The following is a 25,601-nucleotide window of genomic DNA, read 5'->3' as shown; positions in this document are numbered from 1 at the left end:
CACAGTGTTGTGAAACAGATCCTCAGAACTTCATCCTGCAAATCCAGAGCTCTGTACTCATTCTGGTTTTTAATCCAGTTCTCAGTCCAGTGAAGAACAGTGTTACAGCCTTCTTTTTTCAATCCCAGACCCTTGCCCCATTCTCTGTGCACATTTTATATAAGCTTCAGAAAAGACACCTGTCACCCTTGCTTTCTTCCAGCTCCCTCTCTCCTTTTCCCTTCATTCAAAAACACTGATTTCATTTTTCTTCCTCTTTCTGAAACATGCGTTTTCAACGTTTAATTGTCCATGTTTGTTCTCTACTTTTGTTCATCATTTATTCATTCCGTAGACATTATATAGCAGTGTCTGCGGGCCAGGAGCTGTTCTAGGTGCTAAGGTACAACAGTGAACAGAACTGACATGTGGCACTGTTCACCAGGTCTTTCCCGTTTTCCCTTCGGTATTGCCCTATAGTCTCTGTCTGATCTTTTCACTTGTCTGTTTTTGGCTGTGCTGCAAGGCTTGCGGGATCTTAGTTCCCCGACCAGGGATCAAACCTATGCGCCTGCAGTGGAAGCGCAGAGTCCCAACCACTGGACCACTAGGGAATTCCCTGATCTTTTCACTTTCTTATCTTTGCTAATTACTTAATGGTATTTCCCCTACTTGTAAAAACATAATAGTCCCTGAAAGTGTTGTCTCTTGGACCTAAACATTTACTGGCTCCATAAAGATGAAGGCCATGTAGTTTACTTCTCACACTATACTTCCGCTTTAGGAACCCCAGGGATCCACACCCTCCCTGAGGGCCGTTGTTCAGCTCCACACCATTTCTGGGCTGTGCTCATGTTACCTCTTTCTGTCCCTTCCTTTGAACTCATAGGACATTAAGAGGACACGGGAAGCTCTAAACTCAGCAGTTGTCAGCTTTGGCCCTGTGTTAGAGCACATTTCAACTTAGGCTTGTTGTACAGACCTCTCAGAAGGATCTGACCGCTGTTTCTTTAGAACACACTTCCAGAAACAAGAATTTGCACGTTCCAGCCCAGGTGTGGAAGTGACAACGGGCCCCCGTGTACTGTTTTTGAGATCCGGTAGGCTGGCTGTCTGTGTTACAGGACTCTGGGGGGGGCAGTTGAATTCAGGTGCCTGCTACAATGTATAAATAGTGTAAGTGAGTTCACCTTACAGCAGAGTTGCAGTATTTTTTTATGTGCAAAGAATGTTAAGCTCAGAATCTGAAGGTCTGAGTTTCAAATTGCATTCTGTCCCTTCGTGAACCTTGGAGGCCACTTGGCTTCTCGTTGTAAAATGAGAATCATAGTTTCTGACGTGCCTTAATACAGGCTTCCTGTGAGAACCCAGCAAGCTGTAGGTTGGGGAAGGCTTGGAGATATTTGGAGCGTCCGCAGCATAAAGGCTCACCTTAACTGCTGTCATCTGTTGAACGGTTACTATTTGCCAGGGACCCTTCTCTTTGCTTTCATGGATCAACTGAGTTAATCTTCACGAAGACCTTGTGAGGTGTAGGTACTGTCATTCTCCCCGGTAGACAGACAGAGTAACTGAATTAGTTCGGGTTTGCCCAGAAGCGGGACGCTGACTGGGGGAGCGGGTGGAAGGTGGTGAGAGGAGCCCTCAGCCCGCATCGCTGGCATCGCTGGAAGGAGCGAGGCGGGGGGAGGGCTGGGCAGCAGGAGCCTCGGGCCGCAGCACAGTCCAGAGAGCTTCTGGGCCAGGCAGCCAGAGGGTCCACCCGCTGGAGGAGCCCGGCGTCTCCATGGAATGGTCCTGCCTCGTTGCCTGCTCCGTGTACGGGCACGGGCCGGGGGCAGCCCGCGGGAAGCAGGGCTCAGGCAACAGTCGGGTCCCTCAGAGCCAGCAACTGTGCCCTTTCTTATCTGCCGTGGTCACAGAGATGCCAGGGTCACACTGCCTCCAAGTATGGAGCCGGCCTTCGCCGTGGCAGCGTGCATCCAGAGCCCGTCTGACCCCATGGCTGCTGGGACTGTGCCTTAAAGCCGGAGAACTGTCCTGAGCCAAAGGCGAGCGTTTGAAAGTGTCACCGAGGGACGGTTCCCACCCGCGAGAGTCAGCTCAGAAAATCAAGGATGGTTTTGAAAAATCTTTATCTTGCCTTAATTCCTCCACAGAAACTCCAGAAACAGTTTCTGTGTTAAGATGATAGCGTATCTTAGAGTAATTAATTTCTTTAGCTTACTTTGTCAAGTTCTTTCTGTTATTTCTCCCAGACATTCTGTAAGAACTTCTGGCTTCAGAATTCTGGGCCTGTAACTTTCATAGTTTCACGAATTACAGGAGTTTGGTCACTGGTCCCTTTACTTTTAAACTGGAGGGCTTTTTTTAAATTGTGAACATTTTTCTTGACCACTCAAAAGCCCATTTTCTTATTCTTCCTATGATCCTTCCCTTAGGAGTACAAACACCTGGACCATGTTCAGTATTTTGGTTCTTCAGAATCCTCGTTGTAGGTGCTCCTTCAGTGTATATTTTTTTAAAAACATCTCCTTGGTTGTAAACATTTCCTTGGTTTCTATAACTGAAAACTTTTCACTCCAGTGAATAAATGCCCAAAAGATGTATATTCAGGGAGTTCTACCAGACGAAATAAAGTAATCAACAAACATTTGGAAATAAGTTCAGTTTCCTAAGATGGGCAAATTTAAATGTTTCTGAATTACCACCTCACACATCAATAAAATAAATGCGAAGTCAATAAAGTTGAAGCAAAACCTTTGGCATGAGGAGTGTGAGAAAATGTTATTAATGACACTGAATTGGTACCATCTGCTGGAGCTAAGTTTGCCAATATATGATGAGAGTCATGAAATGATATCATCTAATCTAGGGACACAGCTCTGGGGAATTTGTCCAAGGAAAGAAATGTATGTATCCTCTACCTGAAAGCTCTAAGTAATCGGAATTCCCAGTTTTTGAGACGTGTCCAAACTATTACAGGGGAATAGAATATTACCGGCGAAATAATTGTGTTGCAGGATGATTACATTGACATTTGAAGCAGTGAGTCCAGGCAGGAGCAGAAATGCAGACAGGACTGCAGGGGGTGACAGGGAGAGGCCTCCGTCAGGTGCTCTCAGGGTCTCACCTGAGGGTTACTATTCAACACGAAAAAGCCCTGGGAAAATACTGGATGGAACTAGATCTTAGTGAGGGAGGAGAGTCCTATTTTAATCAAGAGCAGCTCTGTCCCTGAAAAGAGTCTCCCCTTTGTGCAGTGACAGTTTGGGGAGGAGCTGCGTGCGGGCGGGACGCTGACATGTGTGTTTGTTTCCAGCAGCCTCACGCTATGAATTCGCTCCGGTGAAGTCCTTTTTCTGCAGGATCCGGTGAGTGTGGGAGCTCCTGGAGGCCAGGCACGGTGGAGTGGGCTCTGGTTTTACTTTATTTTTTATTTATTTATTTTTTTAATTGACTGTATAGTTGATTTACAGTGTTTCAGCTGTACAGCAAAGTGGTTCAGTTATACATATGTGTGTGTGTGTGTGTATATATATATAATTATATACACATATATACATACATATATATATTCTTTTTCAGGTTCTTTTCCATTATTGGTTATTCCAAGATATTAAATATAGTCCCCTGTGCTATAAGGACCTATAAAGTGGGTCCTTGTTTATGTGTTTTATATATAGCAGTCCTTATCTGTTAATCCCAAATCCCAAACTCATCCCTCTGATTTTATTTGGCACTTATTTTGATGCCTTATTCAGCTAGGTCTGTTGTGGATACAAAAGACAAGACTTGGTTCTTGCTGCAAGAAGTTTGTGTTTTGATTGAGGAGAAGACACATGTACTTATGAGAAAAGTAGATAATAATGCAATAGGGGAAGAGACCAGAAAGACCATTCTTAACCCAGGGCATGTGAGAGTTACTGGACGTGAAATATACTTTCAGATGACAGTTTTTTGGAGCTCTTTTGTTTTTGTTTTTCAGTCACATTTAAACTTAATTTTTGAAATTTTGAACAACCTGAAAGAAAGCAAGATAGGTATATTTATGAGGACTTAAAAGGTCCAGTGACAGTGAACTAGAAGAAAAGAGATCAAAATTTTAATAGTAGTTGATTTCTGGTAGGATTTATTAGTGATTTTTTTTTCTCTTCCAAATTTACTTTGATATGTTAATGTTACTTTCAAAGTAAAAAGAAAAAATGGTTTTAAATGACGTCATGATCACCAACAGTAGTATTGAGGTTACTAAGTGCTCCTGATATGCGGGGAAGAGAAGTCCTTGTAATGGATCATTCCACTTCATGGAACTGAGGGGGACTCGCGCTAAGAGTATTCGAATGCTTGGGGAAGGATAACCTGGAAAGGTGTGCGTGTGTGGGGAGGGCCATGTCGGTTCTTTCTGTCACTCGCAGGTGAGTTGTTGGTTATGAAGATCTGAGAGCAGTGCCTGCCGCGTAGTAAGCGCTCTGTGTGTTTCTTATGTTGGTAAATGTTTTCAGGTGCCTTTCCTGAGCCAGGGGAGACCTAGCAGCATATACTGGTGGGTTAGTTTCAGGTGCGAGATAGAAAGAGTAGTCAGGTGACGTGGGAGTCTTGGCTCAAGGTGCCATGTATTGGGGAGGAGGAAACTGTAGGACAAGCAGCTGCCTGGAGAGCAGAGGGGAGAGCGTGTGCCTTAGTTTTAGGTGAGTGTGTAGTGTCGAGTAGAAATCTGCCTCGTGATGTTGACGGGGCGTTGGTCCAGGAGCCCGGGGTTCAGGGGAGGAGGCCGGGCTAGAGACAGATGTGCAGTTCATCGGCGTATAGGTGGCACTGAGAAGCTCAGGACGGGATGAGCCTGGAGGAAGCATGCACAGAAATGGGAGGGGAGCCACTAGCACAGGTACAGATGCTCGCAGGTGACTGCCAGGAGAAGGTGCTCTTCTGAGCGGTGACCTAGGAAGCAGGGTCACGGCTGAGAGTGGAGAAGTCACAGGAGATGCTGGAGTTAGAGGAGAGAAGAGAGCGGGAGGGCGGCCAGAGACCCCCGAACATCCACGCTCGTGATGGTTGGCGAGGAGAGGTGCGATGGGCAGAAACGGGGGAGTGTGAAATACAGGTTGGGACATTTGGGCAGATCCAAGTGGAAACGTCTTCCAGGCAGCCGGGCTGATGAAACAGGATGGACGTCTGTGTGCTTGTTGCAGACCCCTCGCCCCCGGGAGCCTCCTGAGAGGGAGCGAGCAGCCTCTGCGCCGGTTGGCCGAGAGGGTCCAGCCCCGCCATCTCCCTGTAGCTAGGCACGGTGGGCGATGCTGAGCCGCACACAAGGTCTGCGCCGGGCAGCGGAGCGGCTGAAGCGGTGGGACTGAATCGGTCATTTGAACGAGGGCGTAGGAAGGGCTGACGGAGGGCCGGCTTGGGGGCGTGATCCCAGGGGGCCTTGTTTTCCACCATGTGGTACTTGGTTTAGACACACGAGGCAAGACAGGTGGCTGTGCCTGCCCCTCTTCCCAGCAGGAACAGAAAGTCACGCTGAAATTAGTGAGCGGTTCACACTCACCTTGGTGAGCCGCCTCTCCAGAAAGCCTCCTACTCATCCAATAACAAACGAGTATCATTGCCCGTGGCTATTGAAAATTTAAACTAACGTGTCCCTCCTTTTAAAAATAAATATGTTTTGGACTTCCCTGGTGGCGCAGTGGTTAAGAATCCGCTTGCCAATGCAGGGGACACGGGCTTGAGCCCTGGTCCGGGAAGATCCCACGTGCCGCGGAGCAGCTAAGCCCGTGAGCCACAACTACTGAGCCCACGAGCCACAACTACTGAGCCTGTGAGCCACAGCTACTGAAGCCTGCGCACCTAGAGCCCGTGCTCCACAAGAGAAGCCACTGCAATGAGAAGCCCGCGCGCCGCAAAGAAGAGTAGCCCCCGCTCAGCGCAACTAGAGAAAGCCCACATGCAGCAACGAAGACCCAGCACAGCCAAAATAAATAAATAAATATGTCTAAACATTTTAGATTCAGACACGTCTCTCTTGGAAATTACCAACAAAACATTTTCCCTGGCCTTGTTTCACGTTGGACTAAGTGAACAGGTCAGGACTGGTACTAAACCATTTTTCTTCTCTTCAGTGGAGGTGAAGCCCGGGAGCTGAGGCAGCCTTACTGCCCGTTCCGGATTATCCCCTATTTGATTCATGTGCACAGCTCGGCCCGCCCGGAGCCTGAGCCCTGCTGTCTCACACTGGTGGAGAAGATTCATTCTGGTTACGAAGGTAGGTCAGGAGCGTCTGCGTTTAGGTCAGATGTGACATGCCAGCGCATCAGAAAGAAGCACGTGAAAGCCTGTTTACTGCAGCCACTGTCTTCAGCTTGGCCCTGAGCTGATTTTCCCTGACGTCTCTGTTTGCTGGCCTTGACTTCCTGTGTGGTCATCTCCTTTAAGGACAGCATGGCCCAGGGGTCTGAGCATAGACTTGGCCACAGATGCGCAGTCTTCTAATCCTTTCTCTACTGGTGACCATCCTGTGGCCTTTTGCTTCTGTCTTGCGTGACAGAAGAGCATTGAAATTGTTGCATACAGAGGTTACAAGAATGAATTTATATTTTTAAGTGTTTTGAAAGCCCCCTGCGTAAAAAGTATAATTTATGTCTTCCAGTGGCAGAACAGCATCGCTAAATTCATATATCAAAACAGAAGCAGCTTCCATTTATCATTTGAAATTACAGTTTGTTCTGCTGTAATGTGACATATGCTTTCCTAAAACTTACCATCCTGTGCAAAAAAATTCACACAAACCACAGGGCTTATGGGAAAAATGAGTTTAGGGGCACAACACTCAAGTAACCATACATTAAAAATAAGACGGGAATCTCATAAAATGGTAACACGGTGTTACACATTAAATGATGAAGAAATGCACAAGTGATACAATAAATGCGGCTCGCCACAGCGGAAAAGCCCTGCGGTTTGCTGTGGACGTGGGTGTTGGAAGGGCTGCAGCTTGTGCATTACTGTGAGGAGTGAGGGAAGGCAGACTGAAATCAGAGGGCAAGTTGCATCACCAGGTTGGACGGGCGTGGCTCAGAGCACACCTGGTGAGCAGAGGCTGCAGGTGGATGTTTCAGGCGTGTGCGTGTTTCTTCACGTTCCTAAGTGACTCCATTCAACTAGCTGCTCTTTTCTGCATTCGCCTCGTGTTTCTTGCAAATGAAATCGTGCGGAAGGAGTTAGTGTCATGCTCAAATTGTTCCCTAATGTGCTAATCACTACATTGTCAAAGCAGACTGTAGCAGCACTGACCCTGCCAATTTTGTTACAGATTAAATACGTCCCTATTGTACTGACGTTTCACATCCTATTTGCTTAGTTGTATTCAACCACTAAATATGAAACATTTTTGTCCTGAACTCTAAATGACCCCATCTTTGACTGTTAGATTGTGATGGATAAGCTATTCGATGTACACAGACTTTCTGTCTGTTTAAAATTAACTTTAGTAGGCATCACGTTTTGACCTAATTAAAATGTGGTTAATAATGAAAGTTATTAGCTTTGGCTGCTCAAAGGCCAGGTCCCTAGGTGAGATTTCTGCCAGGGCCTATAGAGTTTGTTCTCTCTTTAATATGTTAAATGGATAGTGAATTAGGTATTTGCCTTTAAACCAGTCTTTCTGGTTTCCATAGCTCCTCGAATCCCAGTGGATAAAAGAATTTTTACCACAACACACACCCCCGGGTGTGTTTTTCTTGAAATAGATGAAAGGTAAGTACTTCTTTAAGCCTAAAAGAAATTTGTTTCTGAAAATAAATAAAAATATTTAAAAGTTTACATAACGTTTAACATATGTTAAACGAAACGTGATAGAGCTGAATCTGTTCATTTGCGCATTTGAGTTTTGTTAGTTTGAAATTTGTGTTGTGTAAATTTTTTTAATATTTATTTATTTTCCTTATATATATATTTTTGACTGCGTCGGGTCTTAGTTGCGGCACACGGGGTCTTTGTTGAGGCACGCAGGATCTCTTCGTTGCGGCGCGCGGGTTCCAGAGCGCGTGGGCTTTGTAGTTTGCGGCATGCAAGCTGTCTCACTGAGATGCATGAGCTCAGTAGTTGTGGCGCGCGGGCTTAGTTGCCCCGCGGCGTGTAGGATCTTAGTTCCCGGACCAGGGCTCAAACCTGTGTCCCCTGCATTGGAAGGTGGATTCTTTACCACTGGACCACCAGGGAAGTCCTGTGTTGTGTAAATTTTTAATGTAAATATCTTGCATGTTATAGTGCTAAGATTTACACATTATCATATTTATTTCAAAGCTTTAGGAAAGTCAGAAATTATTTTTCCAGTTTGCACAAGAGGACAATGAACGTGGGCCACATGGTATTAGATGACTGTGGTCCAAATGAGACCACGACTCTGGCCTCCAAGTCCTATTCCAGTGTTATTTCCACTAGGCAGGTGCTTCCCAAACAGTTTATAATGAATTTTTATTAGTCTGAAGTGGGGGAGAAGAGAAAGAAAAATAAGGCAGATTTTTTTTGTGTGTGAAGAACTGTTACTTATTTTGAACTTAGCGTCCTTCCTGGTTTTTTTTTTGGTTATTAAAATAGTCTTTCTTATTTAAAGAGTTAGTGACAGTACATAATAGTTGTTGCTTATTGTTGTTTTTTTGATACCTTTATTTGGAAAAACAAAACATTGTTATCCCCTGTTCGCACCCTCCATTTCCACCCGCATTTACTTAAAAATTTTACTTATTTGTGAAATCTGAAAATCTGAGAACCAATGTACCGTACCACAGATAAGCATAAGCAAAAATGTCAAAAAACCTGGCACAGTTATGATAGTTATTAATTTTGGTTTTTTTTTTTTTTTTTTTTGCGGTACGCGGGCCTCTCACTGTTGTGGCCTCCACCGTTGCGGAGCCCAGGCTCCGGACGCGCAGGCTCAGCGGCCATGGCTCACGGGCCCAGCCGCTCCGCAGCATGTGGGATCTTCCCGGACCGGGGCACGAATCCATGTCCCCTGCATCGGCAGGCGGACTCTCAACCACTGTGCCACCAGGGAAGCCCTTAATTTTGGTTTTTAAAAAATCTTAACATACAGGGAATTCCCTGGCGGTCCAGTGGTTAGGATGCCATGCTTTCACTGCCGAGGGCACAGGTTCAATCCCTGGTCGGGGAACTAAGATCCCACAAGCCGAGTGATGTGGCCAAAAAAAAAAAAAAAAAGCTTTAAAAAAATTTTTTTAACATCTGGAAATGGGTTTATTACCTACTTATTACCGTTTAGTTACCCTGAAACTAAACAGTAATTAGTGAGATACTTTGTATAATATAATCTGTAGAAGGTAAGAAAATTTTAGCTGAAGTTATTCTGAAAACAGCTTAAGTTTATTGCAATAGAAAGTATTTGTGAATTTGTACACATAGAAGAATGTTTCTGGAGTCAGTTTTGTCTAAGTCATCTTGAGTGTCTGTACATCAGAATTTTCCCATGAACCTTTATCCTACAAATGGCTTTGTGACTGGTTGTCTATTTGATATCACCTTTTGGGAGACATTGTTTTTGTATAAGTTTAATTATTCTGTATAAATTTGTAGCCTGCTTTATTCATTTAACATCATAAGCATTTTTCTATGTTATAATGTGATCTTTGTAGACTTTTTAAAAGGCAGCGAAATGGAGGGCATCAGAGACCTCTGAGGAACTTGTTAACAATATAGACTCCTAGTCTTACCACAGAAATTCTGATTTAGTAAGCTTGTGGTGAGCCTGCAAATCTGTTTTTTAGAAGTTTCACAGGTGATTCTGATGCAATACGTCAGATGACCAACACTTCTTAGACTGTGTATCTATTTCCCCACAATATAGGCACCTGGGTTGTTTGTAGCATTTATAAATGCTGTAATGAACATCTTGGGCATACCCTTCGTCATAGTTAGAGTTTCGCTGAAAAGTACTGTTGAAAGTGTATAAGGTATGAGTTACTTGGTGCGTGTGACATGCTGCCTGTGCTGTGTCTGTGCTCAGAGCAGTGCCTTTGCTGGGTTACCTACCTCAGGATCTGATTGGGACATCCATCCTGACATACCTGCACCCGGAAGATCGTTCTCTAATGGTCGCCATACACCAGAAAGGTAAGGACCTACTTCTTTATAGGAGGACATTTCTTTTTCATTGATCTTTTTTTTTTTTTTGCGGTACGCGGGCCTCTCACTGCTGTGGCCTCTCCCGTTGCGGAGCACAGGCTCCAGATGCGCAGGCTCAGCGGCCATGGCTCACAGGCCCAGCCGCTCCGCGGCATGTGGGATCCTCCCGGACGGGGGCACGAACCCGCGTCCCCTGCATCGGCAGGCGGACTCTCAACCACCACGCCACCAGGGAAGCCCTCATTGATCTTTTTAAGTTTGTCATTTCATTTCTCACTAGAGAGTCTCAGAAGCTCTAATCGTTAGAGCTTAACCTTTAACCAGGTAAGCAATGTATTGGAACTGCTGAAACAATTTTTTTTTTCTATTTTGACATTCTAAAACACTTACAAATAAATGCCTTAAAAAAAGACATTTGTAATCAATATCCGTGTTAAATAAATTCTAATTTTGTCTTATTATTTTATATAGTCTTGAAGTATGCAGGTCATCTTCCCTTTGAACATTCACCCATTAGATTTTGTTCTCAAAATGGGGATTACATTGTGTTGGATTCCAGTTGGTCCAGCTTTGTGAACCCATGGAGCCGGAAGGTTTCTTTCATCATCGGTCGGCATAAAGTGCGAACGTAAGTCAATCAGTTTGCGTATTTTCTAAAAAATCTCTTTCCAGATAATGTTCTTTGGCCCATTGATTCCCCTTTGAATCAACTAACACGTGAACTAAACGAAGGACAGGTTTTTTTCAGTGCTTCTGGAAGACAGTTTGGCAATAAGTATCAAGGGCTTTATAAGATTTCTACCTCCTTGGCCTAACGATTCCCTTATTGGAATATTCTAAAGAAGCCGAAATACAGAAAGCCTTATAAAGAAAAGACAGATTTTGCCGCATTTTTTAATTATAATAGCTTAAATGTCTATCATTAAGTAGATTCTGAAATATCTGCTTGACATGTTATTATATTGGTCAATAAAAATTTTTACAGAGAGTATGGGAAATTGATATATTAGATGATGTAAAAAGCAGCATACAGAAGTTTTTATACAGTATGATTATAATTATGTTTAAAACACAAACACTATGAAATAGGAAAAAGAAGATTAGAAGGAAAGAAAATACATTTTGGTTATGTGTGGATAGTGGGATTTTGGGTGAAGTTTTGTTTTTTTTCCTTTTCTGAATTTTAAGGTTCTCTTCAGTGAGCATGTCAAATTTTTTATATCAGCCTTCTGCTGTCAAATTCCACTTATTTGTGTCAATTTTATTAAATCTTTTTTTTTTTTTTTATGTGGACCATTTTTAAAGTCTTCATTGAATTTGTTACAGTATTGCTTCTGTTTTATGTTTTGTTTTTTTTGACCTTGAGGCATGTGGGATCTCAGCTCCCCTACCAGGGGTTGAACCTGCACCCCCTGCCTTGGAAGGCAAAGTCTTTAACCCCTGGACCACCAGTGAAGTCCCTAAATCTTTATTTTTAATATTTAAATTCTTTCATATTTATTCTGCTGCCAGCATGGCTGACCCAAGCCTGCTTCATTGTTGTTACCTGTCCATACAACAGCCTTGCAAAATGGATGCAGGGCAACCTGGACCACGGTTCCTGTAATCTGAGATACTCCTGTAGTCCCTGGACTTTGTGGTCCATTTAAAGTTGACCTATAGGTTTCTTAACTGGCCCATCCCATAAGTTTCCTTTTGATGTCTTTCTTTTAAGAGTGGAACTTATACTTAACTCTTCAGTGTCATGCTGAAATTGAGCAACTCTGTCTTTTGTATTTTGTTATACAACTTTGTACACAGAAGAATAAAACTTCTGTGTACAGAACAGTACATCTCCCAGTAAGAGTATTTTATCACGTGTTATATCGTGATAGAGTGATGTTTTGGCCACTGTGAGATAGGCCTCAGGTTGCTCTGACCTTGTTGTGCTCCAGAGTTTGGCCTCTCAGCAGAGCAGGTCTGCCGCTTTAATGGAAGAATCGGGCTCCTTGCCTCCCTGACTCATGAGGCTGATTTGTGGTAGAAAACTAACTGGATAATTGAGGTAACGAACATGACTGCCAAGGAAGTGCTATTCGTGCTGCTCAGAAAGGACTTTTTTTTTTCCCCAGTAGGGAGACCTCTTGGGAAATGAAAATAAAATCAGATGGTTGGGGACTTCCCTGGTGGTCCAGTGGCTTAGACTCCGCCCTCCTAATGCAGGGGGCCCAGGTTCGATCCCTGGTCCGGGAACTAGATCCCACATGCCGCAACTCAAACAAAGGTCCCGCGTGCCACAATTAAGACCCGGCACGGCCAAATAAATAAATATTTTTTAAAAAGCAGATGGTTGCTTAGGATGAATATAGGAAACCCTGAAGCAAGTACAGTTCCTCTGACGAGACGTCCATCTGGGTGTCTGTTGACCAGTCTGAGTACCTCCCTGTCAGTGCTAGAGGTGCATCCTAGATTCATTCTCCAAGCCATCCTTTCAGTTCTTTGGTTAAAAATATATGGAATAAACCGACATATTAGTACTCCCAATGTTTTCAGTGTTTTTTAAAATTATACCAATAATTGCATCTCAAGATCCAGGATTATGTGAGGGAAAGAGTTTAGAGGCTAGTAGGTATTAATTTCTCTCATCGAACAGTAATTATCTATTACGCTTATAAAATTATTTTAATGCATTTATTCCTTCAGTAAGTGTTTACGGCCACCTGCTGAGTCAGGCGTTGTGCTAGGCTGAGGCTGAGGTTATAAACAGAACAGACGTTCCCTTTGCCGCCCACCGCGTATGGGAGAACGGAAAACAGCAATGGCACTGTGATGCGCTGAGCAAAGTTTTGGAAAGTGTGAAAGTTGAAGTAGGGACGGGGCTATGGGAGTGTCCAGCTCTCTCCAGGTCCTTCCCAGCGGCTCTGTGGGAAGGGAGGCTAGTTGCAGTTACCTCTGATTTTACAAAACAAACAAACCAACCCGCATTCTGTGAAACAGAGTCACTTTCCCGGCGATCACTGAGGCAGGAGGTTGCAAAGTGGAGACGGACACCAGATTTCCTTCTTTACTCCTAGACCCGTTTCCTGACGTCCGCCGCCGCTGCCACCGCCGCAGCCAACACTTCATGCCGAGCTTGACACCATTTGATGAAGGCGGCGAATCCTTTGAGTTCTGTAATTGGTGATTAAAAGCCCAACTTGGTTTTGTCGGAAGGGTCACCCCTGGGTACATCCACATCTCATAGCACAAAGCAGAACGTTCTGTTTCCACTCAGCATTGCACTTGAACAGCAGCCCAGACGCCTCTGGAAGACATTCAGGCTCACAGCACACGGGGATGCACTTTAGCCCCCAGGGACCCTTCTTTGACGCGGCCACGCTTTTACATGCCGGGCCGTGGGAGGCGCCAGAGGAGCTAACGGAGCGCGGGAGGAGCCTGGCGCCCAGCGGCGGGTGGGGGAGGGCGGGGGCAGGGGGCGGAGGACAGGAGGGGCACCCGAGACCTGAGACGTACCAGTGTCAGGCTGTCGTCCAGGTGCAGCTGGCCCTCCGCGTCCCGCATCGCAGAGCCGGTGCCCCGGGACAGGGCCTGGCGCCTCCCAGGGTCTGGGCGGGGGCGGGGGGCCTGTGCCGGGACGCGGCCTCTTCCTGACGCCTCCCGTGACCCCGCTGGCGTCCCGCCGTTCCTGCTAGGAGTTTCTGTCTTTGCGGAAGTGTTGCCGCGTGTCTGAGGTGTGAGAGGCAGCGTGCAGGACTCGTAACAGGAAAAGGAGGGAGAGCCGGCTCGGGGGTCGGGCGTGTGGCTTCAGACGCGCCCCGGCCGCCTGGCCACGGCAACTTGGCAAGTTTCTTCCCCTCTGCCGGCTTGATTCCTACCTCCCAGGGTCGCGAGGACTCAGGAGGTGACGTGTCTGGCCCGCGGCACGTCCGGTATTAGCAGCACTAGTGCGACCGAGGTGCCGAGAGGCCGGACGGTGTGGTGGCCGAGAGCGTGCGGCCTGGAGCCGGGACTCTGGGCCCCGGGAGCACCTGGCAGACCCGACAGCGGGGGACCTGAGCCGGGGTCTGGCTCAGGGAAGCGAGGAGGGGGTGCCTGGTGGAGCGGCTGGCACAGCGCCCGGCACGTCGTAAGGGTGTAGAAAATGTCACTTATTCTTGATGTGTGTTATAAAACAGCACTTCCTGTCACATAGAGGGGCCTAAGTGAATGTCAGTCGCTTGTCTTTGCTGCTCTTTCTGCTGACGCGTCTGCCTCTCACTGTATTCCGGTGGTAGATTTCAGATGCTCTAGAATTGGGGTATAAATAAGACTGAAGATTTTGTGGCAACCACATGTTCACCACGCGGGTGGGCTGCAGAATCGTCTTTACTAGGTAGCTTGAGTGATTAAGTACATTAAGCATTCAGTGTGTTTGCCAAACTAAAGGTCCTAAAATTTCTCATAGCCAGTAGGTTACTCAGTTCATGTTAAATTCTGAGACCAGTAGCTGTTAAAGGTATTTTAGTAGCTAGGGGTATACCTACCACTGATTTTAAATTTATACAGATACAGTAGAATGATTACAGCTGCAGAGAAACTAAAGAAGAGGGTTAATACCTCATTTGTTTCCTAGGATTCTCTCTACCTCTATGAATAGAGTTTGAGCTTCATATTTTCTATATTTGGACTTGAAGAGCTGCTTTGTAAAAGCATAGGTTTATTGTTTGAATTTTCTATTAAGAATCACTTTAGCCTTCGTTGTAAATGAACTTGAAATTGTCTGACTCAATCTTTCACTTGGCATTTTGTAGGAGTCCACTAAATGAGAATGTTTTTGCCACCGGAATAAAAAAGATGAACAGTAATGACAAAGACATAACAGAATTACAAGAACAAATTCACAGACTTCTCTTACAGGTAAAGTGAGAGATTTTAAAAAAACAAACATAATATTCCCATAATTGTCTTTAATTTTAACATTCAGTCTTAGTAAAGTCACTTCACAGAAATAAACCGTGAGGAGAGAGAAATCCTTACCCTCTACATTCCAGAAATTTTTGTCTTCCTCTTTTTGTTTTCAAATTAAATTTCATTAATCTTGTTTTCCTTTTTTCTGTGTTAAATACACAGGACTTTTTGTAAGAATCCAATTTAAGACGACAAACAGAGTCATAGGAAGCAATAAGATAGAGAAGTTATTTCTAAATGAAAGAATCATTCTTGTATTCCAGACGCTGCCAGTGTTTCGGCTTCACTATTTTTTTTTAATAATTACAGTTTTAAAGGTGGGGAGAGGGGTGGCAGGTCTCTGTATCTCTAGTCATTATGAGCCAAAGTAGGAAAAACTGCTTGTTGAAAACAAATACCAAAATGCTTTCTACTAGAGAGTCAGTCAGTAAACTTGTCAAGCATTTACTGATGGTATCACTAAAACTGTTACCCAGTAGTGTTCAAAATGTCTTTCATACAGTCTCTAGAGGTCATAAAGTATCTCTGAGGCTCTTGGGGAAAAGTACAGTATATATTTAATATGTTCTGTCTATTCCAAACTCAGCATAAAGAGTTAGAGTTTATTTTCATGTTTTGTTAAATTTATTTACTGTGGCTTTTAAAACGTTTGTTCTAGAAATACCCACCTAGACTAGAAAAGTAGGTTCTGCCCTTGAGAATTACCAAGATGAGAGAGGAATGTCTTTCATGTCAGCATCATCCTTCACACACCTCATTTAGGATTTCAGAAATTTTAATCTTAATTTTGTGATGACTGTAGATAAGCTCAGAGGTAGGTAATGCTGTGTCTCTCCTCTGATGGCCACATCACCCGGGGCTGCGACGGGCCCCTCTCTCTTGCAGCCCGTTCACGGGAGCGCATCCAGTGGCTATGGGAGCCTGGGGAGCAGCGGGTCTCAGGAGCATCACCTCAGCATCGCATCCTCCAGTGAGTCCAGCGAGCACTGCATGGAGGAGGTGCAGAAGGCACCGGTGAGCGAGCACACGTGTGCTTCTGAGCACGTGTCGTTTTCTTCCTGTGTCGTTAACCGTAACGTGTCGGTGCTGGTTCTGTACCTCGACACATGTGGCTTCTTAGTTCTCGTCTGGAAGATCTCATCGGGTAATAGACATTCTGATCCATTCCGGTTTGGGAAAATGTCTCTAAAAAGAAAATATCACCTTTAGAAGGTGATATTTGGGTCAGTTGTGTGCTTCCTAAAAATTAGCATGTTGTGGACAGATTGCTGTAAAGCTTCACTGCTCCTCGTGTGCTGTGGTGCAACGGGAGACTGAATTAATGCTATTACTGTGCTTTCAGTCATTCTATCTACAGAGAACCAAAAGTTAAATGTATTTCGTTTATGTATCTTTTAATGCACATTTTTGTAATCTTTGAAACATTGGTTATCATTCTTTTCCCTAAGTTGACTTTGCAGCAGGTCTATGCCAGTGTGAACAAAATCAAGAATCTAGGCCAGCGGCTGTACATCGAGTCAAGGGCCAAATCACCAAAGAAGCAAGTGATGGAGACCAACCCGGGACAGCGTGATGGTGAGTCAGCAGGGTCGCCCCGCCCCCCTCCCAGAGCGGCCCTCACGAAGCCACGACTCTGGGCTGCTGCTGTTCAGGCTTACGTGCCCAGATAACAAAAGTAACAGTACTACTACTAATAATAACAATGGCAGCAGCAAATACTGTCCCGAAAGCTAAATGGTATTAGAATGTATTCACAGTATACTTCTACTAAAGAATTGACTTTTCTGCTAACTCCACCCAATTCATAGATTCCCTCCATATGAGCTATCTGTAAACCAAAAGAGGAAATTTTAGAATACATTTCAGATAATAAGTATATTAAAATGATAATCCTTCCCTTTCATTTCAAACAAATGAAGAATGTTTGTGACCTAAATTGAATGAAAAACTTGGCCTTTTTCTTGATTACATGTTTACTTTTCTCAAATATGAGGTAGGGAGCACCCCAGAGGAATTGGATCAGTCGTGATAGTTGACGTTATTGTGAGAAGCTAACCTGTGTGCTTCTATATACAGAATTATATAGTTCTGTATATATAAAGTTTTATAATATAGAGATCAAATTATGCTAACTTCTTAAGTTAGATAACTTTTTCTTAATTTTTCTCCTTGAATGTTAATATCAATATAATTTGGGAAGTCGTTATAGATTTTGGCCACCTGAATGTCCTTGATGGTCCCTACCACTGTCAAATGTGGGTGTTCTACACAGTAGGGTGAAAATTCTTCTCTTAAGTCAATAATAATAATAGTAGCTGTACTTTCCAGGACTTGATCTGATTGCCACAAGAAAAATATCAAACTGCTGCTCCTACAGGTGATATCACTGGGAGCCCGTAGGACACCCTCCAGATACAAGTCCCGTCCTTTAGTTTTTTGGGTTCTTATTCATCTTGGCAGGAGGTTTCAAGTTCTGTTTGTTTCTTTTGCTGTAGACGTAAGGGCACAAGGTAGAAATGACAACCTTTTTTGGTCCCGTGAAACCATCAGATATCCCCCACAAAAGAATTTATCTTAAATATCTTTCTTGTTGTGTATCATTATTCCATATCCTGCCAGAGAAAATTCTTTGAGGAGATTTTTTTTTTTTTTTGCAGTACGCAGACTTCTCACTGTTGTGGCCTCTCCCGTTGCGGAGCACAGGCTCCGGACGCGCAGGCTCAGCGGCCATGGCTCACGGGCCCAGCCGCTCCACAGCATGTGGGATCCTCCCAGACCGGGGCACGAACCCGTGTCCACTGCATTGTCAGGCGGACTCTCAACCCCTGCGCCACCAGGGAAGCCCCTTTGAGGAGATTTAATCTAAAATTTCTAGATGTTTTCTTCATTGTCTGATCTAGTCAGTGCTACTTGCTGCTGCCTTGGCCTACGACCTCATGTTAGTGCCACAATCTTACATCCTGACCTCTGGAATTTCTTCTCAGGGTAGAAATCCTTTCTAACCTCCTGCTTTGTTCCGTTTCTTATCACCTGTCGTTGCATTGGTCTAGTAATACCATCAGTGCTGTTGTTCTGAAGGCTATATATTTAAGCATCATCCATATTCAATCATTCAACATTTTATAAAATTTAAGCAGTATCTAACCCTGTGTACTTAGGCTGCTATTTTAGAAACTGAAATTTTCTTACTACCTAGCTATGTGCTATGTTTGACTAATACACATCGGATGCCACTTTGGGGGGAAGTTATGCCATTTGGAATAACTTTGGAGAACTCATGTTATTTGGGCGTCTTGTTTTTATTAACAGCTTAAGACCTACAAGTTTAAAGAGCTAGTATAAAAATCTTTATTACTCTTTACTGAAGAAAAACAAGAAGGTGACTTAAAGATAGAAAACGTTGTCATTCGAATATTAGAAATTGAGTAGAGATATACACCAATGAAAAGGAAAATACTAAATGGTCATAGTATATACATTTTATTATATGCAGGGTGCTGGAGCACACAAGAACATAAGGTTTTAAGTATGTATGTTTACCTTTCTTATAAAGGCAGGTTATGCTTTAGAATAGAATAAGAAGGGAAACTTTTGGGTTTCCCTGGTGGTGCAGTGGTTAAGAGTCCGCCTGCCAGTGCAGGGGACACGGGTTTGATCTCTGGTCCGGGAGGATCCCACATGCCACGGAGCAACTAAGCCTGTGAGATACAACTACTGAGCCTGCACTCTAGAGTCCACGAACCACAACTACTGAGCCTGCGTGCCGCAGCTACTGAAGCCCATACACCTGGAGTTCATGCTCCACAGCAAGAGAGGCCACCGCAATGAGAAGCCCGTGCACTGCAACGAAGAGTAGCCCCCGCTCGCCGCAACTAGAGAAAGCCCACGTGCAGCAACGAAGACCCAATGCGGCCAAAAATAAATAAAATAAATAAATTTTTTTTTTAAAAAAAGAAGGGAAACTTTTAAACTTATTACGGAAAGGCAAGGAACAACAAAGAGATGTAAAGTTCCTTCCTCAGCCATACAGACCGATGCCAGCTGCCAGAGAAGTAATTGGGGAAATTGGGGAAAACTGAACGTTCTACTGCGAGGGTGATGCAAAGCCCAAGTGAAAGAAGATGATTCATACACTGAACTAACTCAGAGTGAGAGTGCTTTGGTTTCTGCTCAGGGAGAGCTGGAAAGAGCATCATTCCAAACTTACGAGGAAAAAAGCCAGACGGGCAGCAAGTTCGTGTTCTTTCTTTTTTTTTTTTTTTTTTTGCATTACGCGGGCCTCTCACTGTTGTGGCCTCTCCCGTTGCAGAGCACAGGCTCCGGACGCGCAGGCTCAGCGGCCATGGCTCACGGGCCCAGCTGCTCCGCGGCATGTGGGATCTTCCCGGACCGGGGCACGAACCCGCGTCCCCTGCATCGGCAGGCGGACTCTCAACCACTGTGCCACCAGGGAAGCCCTCGTGTTCTTTCTTGAACCCGTCAGAGTGCTGAGGTTACAGGGCAGCCAGCAGGCCTGAAATCTGGGGAGAGGCACATACTTGCAAGGAGAAGTGAGGTAAGTGCTGGATCCTGTGACTGACTGATTCAAGTCACCTACAAGAGACAGACCTTCTCTGAGGCACAGTGCAGGGAAGACCAAAGCCTGGAAGTGGAGCAGATGTTGGAAAAAAAGAGCTCTCAGGAAACCAGCCTCCACCTGAAGCACAGAGTGTCACTAGAGGGATCTGAAAGCTGTCATACAGTGAGTGAAACCATAGCAACAACAAACGTCAGACCTGGCCTAAAGTTTAATTAGATTAACCGGAACACAGACCTAGTGGAAGGAGAGGCATGCTCAGTCCCTACTGTCTTATACATGTTCACTTTTCAGCAAATTATGAAGCATATGAAAAGCAAGGAAAAAAACCTCCTAAGAGACAAAGCAGTCATCCGAACAAGAACAAGAGTCGGGTAGGACACAGATGTTGGAAATAACTCTGAATAATCAATACATTAAAGGCTCTAATGGACAAAGTAGGTAACATGCAGAAACCGCCGAAGTAATCTCAGCATCGAAATGGAACACGAAAGAAAGGATCAGATGGAAATGTTAGAAATGCTGGAGATGAATATATGCCTTTGGTGGGCACTCAACCAAGAAAAGAATCAGTAAAGTTGAAGATAGATAAATAGAAATTACACAGCTGAAACACAAAGAGAAAGGAACATACAAGATAGAGCCTTTTAAGAATTTGGGGACAAGATTAAATGATCCAACATATGAGTAATTGGAATCCCGGGAAAAATACTCGAAATGATGGCTGATTTTCCAGATTCAAAGAACATCAAGTAGCGTAATTACAAAAAAAAGAAAAAAAAGAAAAACACCACACACTTGGGCATATCATATTCAAACTAAAATAAAACCAAAGAGAATATCTTGAAGGCAACCAGAGGAAAATGATAGATTACATAAAAACAAAGATAAGAATAAGAATTACAGGAGACATTTCTTCAGAGACTGTGAACGTTAGAACACAATAGAGTAACATCTTCAAAGGAAAGAAACCGTCAGCGTAGAATGGTACACGCAGTGGGAAGTATCTTTCAGAAATGAAGGAGATATAAAGATTTTTCTCAGACAAAAACTATGGGAATGTATTGCCAGCAGATCTGTTCTATAAGAATCCTAAAGGAATTTGTAAAGGTAGAAGGAACATGATGTCAGACATAACACTTGGATCTGCACAAAGAAATGAAGAGCACTGGAAGTGGAATAAATGAAGATAAAATAAATTTTATTTTTTACTTATTTTTAATTACTGTAAAACATAACTAACTAAAGCAACAATAGTATTCTGCACGTATAACATGTAAAAATACTGCAAAGGATGGGAGTGAGGTATTAGGAATATACTGTGTAAATTCTTCCCATATTATAGTATTTGGAGTATGCTATTTGGAGGTAGAAACTGAGTCCTTAAAGATGTATATTGTAAACTTTAGGACAATTATTAGTAAAAGTTTTTAAAGAAGTGTAAATAATGTCAGTAGAGGTGTTAAAATGTAATTTAAAACACTTAACCCAAAATGAGGTAGAAAAGGAGGAAAAAAGAAACAAAAAACCCAGAAGGAACAAATGGAAAACAGCAAGAGGTACATTTTAATCCAGCTACATCAATCACATTAAATGTGAATGATCTCAGTATATCAGTGAAAAGACTTGGAAATTGTGAAATTGGATGAAAAAACAAGATGCAGCTACCTATTATCTACAAAAACCCATTATGAAAATTAAAAACATAGGTTAAAAGTAAAAGGTTAGAAAAGATATACCATGCTAACAGGAATCAAAGGAAAACGGGAAAGCTATATTAAGGTCAGACACAGTAGACTTTAGAACAAGGGCTTCAGAGAGAGATTGCATAAAGACAAGGGGGGTGATTCTCTGAGAATATAAAACAATCCTGTTTAGGCACCTAACATCAGAGCTTCAAAATACACGAAGCAAAAACTGATAAAAACTTCAAGGAGAAATAAACAAATCCACAGTGATAGTCGGGGACTGCAGCAAATCAAAACCGTGATGAGATATCAGCTCACACCTGTCAGAATGGCCGTCGTCAAAAGGACAAGAAATAGCAAGTGTTGGTGAGAACGAAGAGGAAAGGGAGCCCATTTACACTGTTCGTGGGGATGTAAATTGGTGCAGCCTCTATGGAAAACAGTATGGGGCTTCCTCAAAAAATTAAAAATAGAACTACCATATGATCCAGCAGTCCCATTTATGAGTATTTATCTGAAGAAAACCAACACACTAATTTGAAAAAATATGTGCGCCACTATGTTCCCTGCGGAGTTATTTACAATAACCAAGATACGGAAACAACCTAAGTGTGCATCCGTGGGTGATTGGATAGAGGAACTGGTATAGAGAGAGAATGGAATACTATTTGGCTACAAAAAAAGAATGACATCTTCCTTGTGGCAACACGGATGGACCTCAGGGGTATTATGCTACATGAAATAAGTCAGAGAAGGACAAGTAGCATATGATTTCACTTGTATGTGGAATCTAAAACTACAAACCAGAGCTCCTAGATACAGAGGATAAATCGGTGGTTGCCAGAGGGGAAGGGGGTTGGGAGGTGGGCAAAATGGGTGAAGGGGATCAGAAGGTACAAATTTCCATCTATAAAACAAATAAATCATAGGGATGTAACGTGCAGCTTGGGGGCTATAGTCAGTGATATTGTACTGCAGATTTGAAAGTTGCTCTTATCACAGGAAAAACATTCTTTAACTTTATATGGTGACAGACGGTAACTAGATTATTGTGATCATTTTGCAGTGTATACAAATGTTGACACATTATGTTGTACACTTGAGGCTGATAGAATGTTGCCTGTCGATTATACTTCAATTTTTAAAATATAAATTTCTAGAAGAAAACATAGGAGAAAATCTTTGTAATATTGGGTTTGGAAAGAGGTTTTAGATATGACATCAAAAGCATGATCCATGAAAGAAAGAAATTGGTAAATTAGACTTTATTGAAATTAAAACTGTTTCTTTGAAAGACGTTGGTAAGACATTGGTAAGACAATGAAAAGACAAAATATTTGCAAATTATATATAAAGAGCTGTATCCAGAATACATAAAGAACTCTCAAAATTTAACAATAAGAAGTTAAACATCCCAATTTTAAAATGGTCAAGAGATCTAAACACTTTTCCAGTGAAGGTATAGATGGCAAATAGCATATGAAACAACACTCAATCTCATTGGTCATTAGGAAGTTAAAAACACATCACACACCCGTTAAAATGGCTAAAATTAAAAGAACGAAAACTGACAATACTGAGTTCTGGCAAGAATGCAGAGTAACTGGAGCTGTCACGTTGCTGAGGGTAATGTAAAATTGTGCAGCCAATTGGGAAAATGCAGCAATTTATTATAAAGTTAAATATCTTACAATCTTACCATATTACTCAGCAATTCCATTCTTAGTTATTTACCCAAGTGAAAAAAAGAAGCAAGTTCACACAAAATCCTGTCTGAAAATGTTTATGACACTTTATTCACACTCACCCAAAATTGGAAACAACTTCCATGTCATTCAGCAGGTGAGTAGATAAACTGTGATACATCCACCCAATGGAATACTACTCAGCAATAAAGAAAAATGAACTTGGGCTTCCCTGGTGGCTCAGTAGTTGAGAGTCCGCCTGCCGATGCAGGGGACACGGGTTCGTGCTCTGGTCCGGGAAGATCCCACATGCCACGGAGCGGCTGGGCCCGTGAGCCATGGCCGCTGAGCCTGTGCGTCCGGAGCCTGTGCTCCGCAACGGGAGAGGCCACAACAGTGAGAGGCCCGTGTACCGCAAAAAAAAAAAAGAGAGAGAAAAGAAAAAAAAAATGAACTTGATTCATGCAGCAATGCAGATGGATCTTAAATGCATTTTGCTAAGTTAAAGAAGCCAGAGCTAAAAGGTTGCATGTTGTGTGGTTCTGTTCTGGGAAGGCATTACTTCTGGAACACAGTAGGTCCGGAAAACAGATCAGTATTTGCTAAGGTTGCGGGATGTGTTGACTGCAAAGAGGCAGCTGGGGGGAACTGTTTGAGTGAGAGGAACGTCCTTTTCGTTGCTCTGGTGGTGGAATCACAACTGGCTGTGCATTTGTTAAGACTCCTAGATCTGTTGTGCCTCACCCCACCCCAGAATGTAGAGGGAACCCAAGATGAGGCATAGGCTGTGACAAGTGACCCTCACCAAGTTACGAACTAATGGCATAAACATCCTGAAGCAGGTGGGGAAGAAAGTTGCTGAGTAGCTTTGCAAATCGGTGTCTTCGCTGGACACCCCAGCACTAAATCCAAAACATGAATGTACACAAACACAGTGTTCAGGAAACTGACTTCTCACCATAGTGCAGGCTAGCGATTCTGAGGCTACTTTACGTGCACAGTAGAACTGAGCAAGTAGGCAAACACATTGCAGATAATGAGATTCCTCGCTACTGGAGAGAGCAAATGAGCAGAGGGAATGCTAGCGTGAGCTCTGGTGCTGGATTGGGGTTAAGGGTATCAGCATGAACTCATGCCTCTTTGCTTGATGGATGGACGGATGGACAGACAAGAGTTGATATACATACAGATATATATTTGTTTTGTCCATTGAGGGGACCTACAAGGAGGGACACATTTACCAATGAGCACACCCAGCACCCAGGTCTTAGTTCCTATGTGTTTTTCCCGTAAAAGAAACCAGAGAAGTAAGGAAGTAAGGAAGTGCTCAAGAAAAAAGGGAGAAAATGGCATGTCCGAGGGACACAGGAGACAACTTGAAAGAGCACGTAATGACCCAAACTGGAACAATTTGAGCAACAAAATAAATAATGATAGTATTGGATTATAACACAGCAAATGAGTATCCAGGAGTCCCTGCTGATAAATGATTGAATGAATAAATAAAAGGGAAAGGGGAGAAGGGAAACTCTTCCTAATAGAAAAAGTTTGATTAATGTAGGAATAAAAAAATAGGAAATTGCTATCAGAATGCCACAGTAGTCATTATGCTGTACGCCTTAAACTTACTACTGTATGTCAATTATATTTCAATAAGACTTAGAGAATGAAGAAAGGATTCCACAGTAGTAACTGTTGCAGGGCATATCCTCCAGTGAGTGCTAAAATTAGATGAAAGTTTCTTTAAAATTGTCGTTTTAGGTATGTAATTTCCTATTTTTAAATGTACAGTTTGGTGGCATTAAGTATATTCACAGTGTTGTGCAAACAATAGGTGAAAGTATTAAAAAAACAGGATATTTGCATGGCTTCAAAGTATTCCTCCAGAACATTTATTGCTTACATCTTTTATTACATTGTAAAATAGTAACTTTATATAAGAGAAACCTGGCAGGCATCACCTTAACCAATGATCAAGGTTAATGTGTCAATAATAAAACATCACCATCATGAACTGCACTTCTGTGGCAATTTTCCCCAAGATGCATGACCTCAACCTAATCATAAGAAAACACCAGAGAAACGCAAATGGAGGGGCATTTCTAAAAAATTCCTGCCCCGTACTCTTCAAAAGTTGTCAGGATCATGAAAGATAAGGAAAGACTAAGGAGGCATTTGACAACTAAATTCACTTGTGACACCCTGGTTGGACTTCTGGACCAGAAAAGTGACACTTAGTGGGAAAACAGGTGAAATCCAAATGGCCGGTAGCTCAGTGTGCCGCTGTTAATTTCCTAGTGTCATTCATTTTCCTGTGGTCATGTGAGGTGTGACATAGTGGAAGCTGGGTGAATGGTATATGGGAACTCTCTACCATTTTTGTAACCCTTTGAAACCTTCAAGTTGAAAATTATTAAAAAATTAGAAGTAAAATTAGGGCTTCCCTGGTGGCGCAGTGGTTGAGAGCCCGCCTGCCGATGCAGGGGACACGGGTTCGTGCCCCGGTCCCTGAAGATCCCACATGCCGCGGAGCGGCTGGGCCCGTGAGCCATGGCCGCTGAGCCTGCACGTCCGGAGCCTGTGCTCCGCAATGGGAGAGGCTACAACAGT

General features: G+C 43.4%; 1 protein-coding gene across 6 annotated transcripts in view; it reads left to right on the top strand.

Annotated features, from left to right (window-relative positions):
- Positions 1-25,601, top strand: part of PER3 (period circadian regulator 3) — a 64,368-nt gene that overhangs the window by 4,708 nt on the left and 34,059 nt on the right. For 3 of the 6 annotated variants that reach the window (XR_009558742.1, XM_060283569.2, XM_030879672.3), the window contains exons 5-12: positions 3,302-3,353; positions 6,099-6,241; positions 7,653-7,731; positions 9,998-10,104; positions 10,588-10,744; positions 14,886-14,991; positions 15,928-16,056; positions 16,491-16,617. Coding sequence is in view for 5 of the 6 variants with exons in the window: in XM_060283569.2 (XP_060139552.1) it covers positions 3,302-3,353; positions 6,099-6,241; positions 7,653-7,731; positions 9,998-10,104; positions 10,588-10,744; positions 14,886-14,991; positions 15,928-16,056; positions 16,491-16,617 (900 nt within the window). In the remaining variant the exon portion in view is untranslated. The remainder of the gene's footprint in view (positions 1-3,301; positions 3,354-6,098; positions 6,242-7,652; positions 7,732-9,997; positions 10,105-10,587; positions 10,745-14,885; positions 14,992-15,927; positions 16,057-16,490; positions 16,618-25,601) is intronic. The other 3 variants (XM_030879682.3, XM_060283577.1, XM_060283571.1) reach the window with 3 other exon arrangements.

The sequence above is a fragment of the Globicephala melas genome, chromosome 1, assembly GCF_963455315.2.
Source record: "Globicephala melas chromosome 1, mGloMel1.2, whole genome shotgun sequence".
In the NCBI taxonomy this organism is placed as follows: Eukaryota; Metazoa; Chordata; class Mammalia; order Artiodactyla; family Delphinidae; genus Globicephala; species Globicephala melas.
Note: the sequence above shows the minus strand (reverse complement) of the source record. Positions and strands in the feature narration are given on the sequence as shown.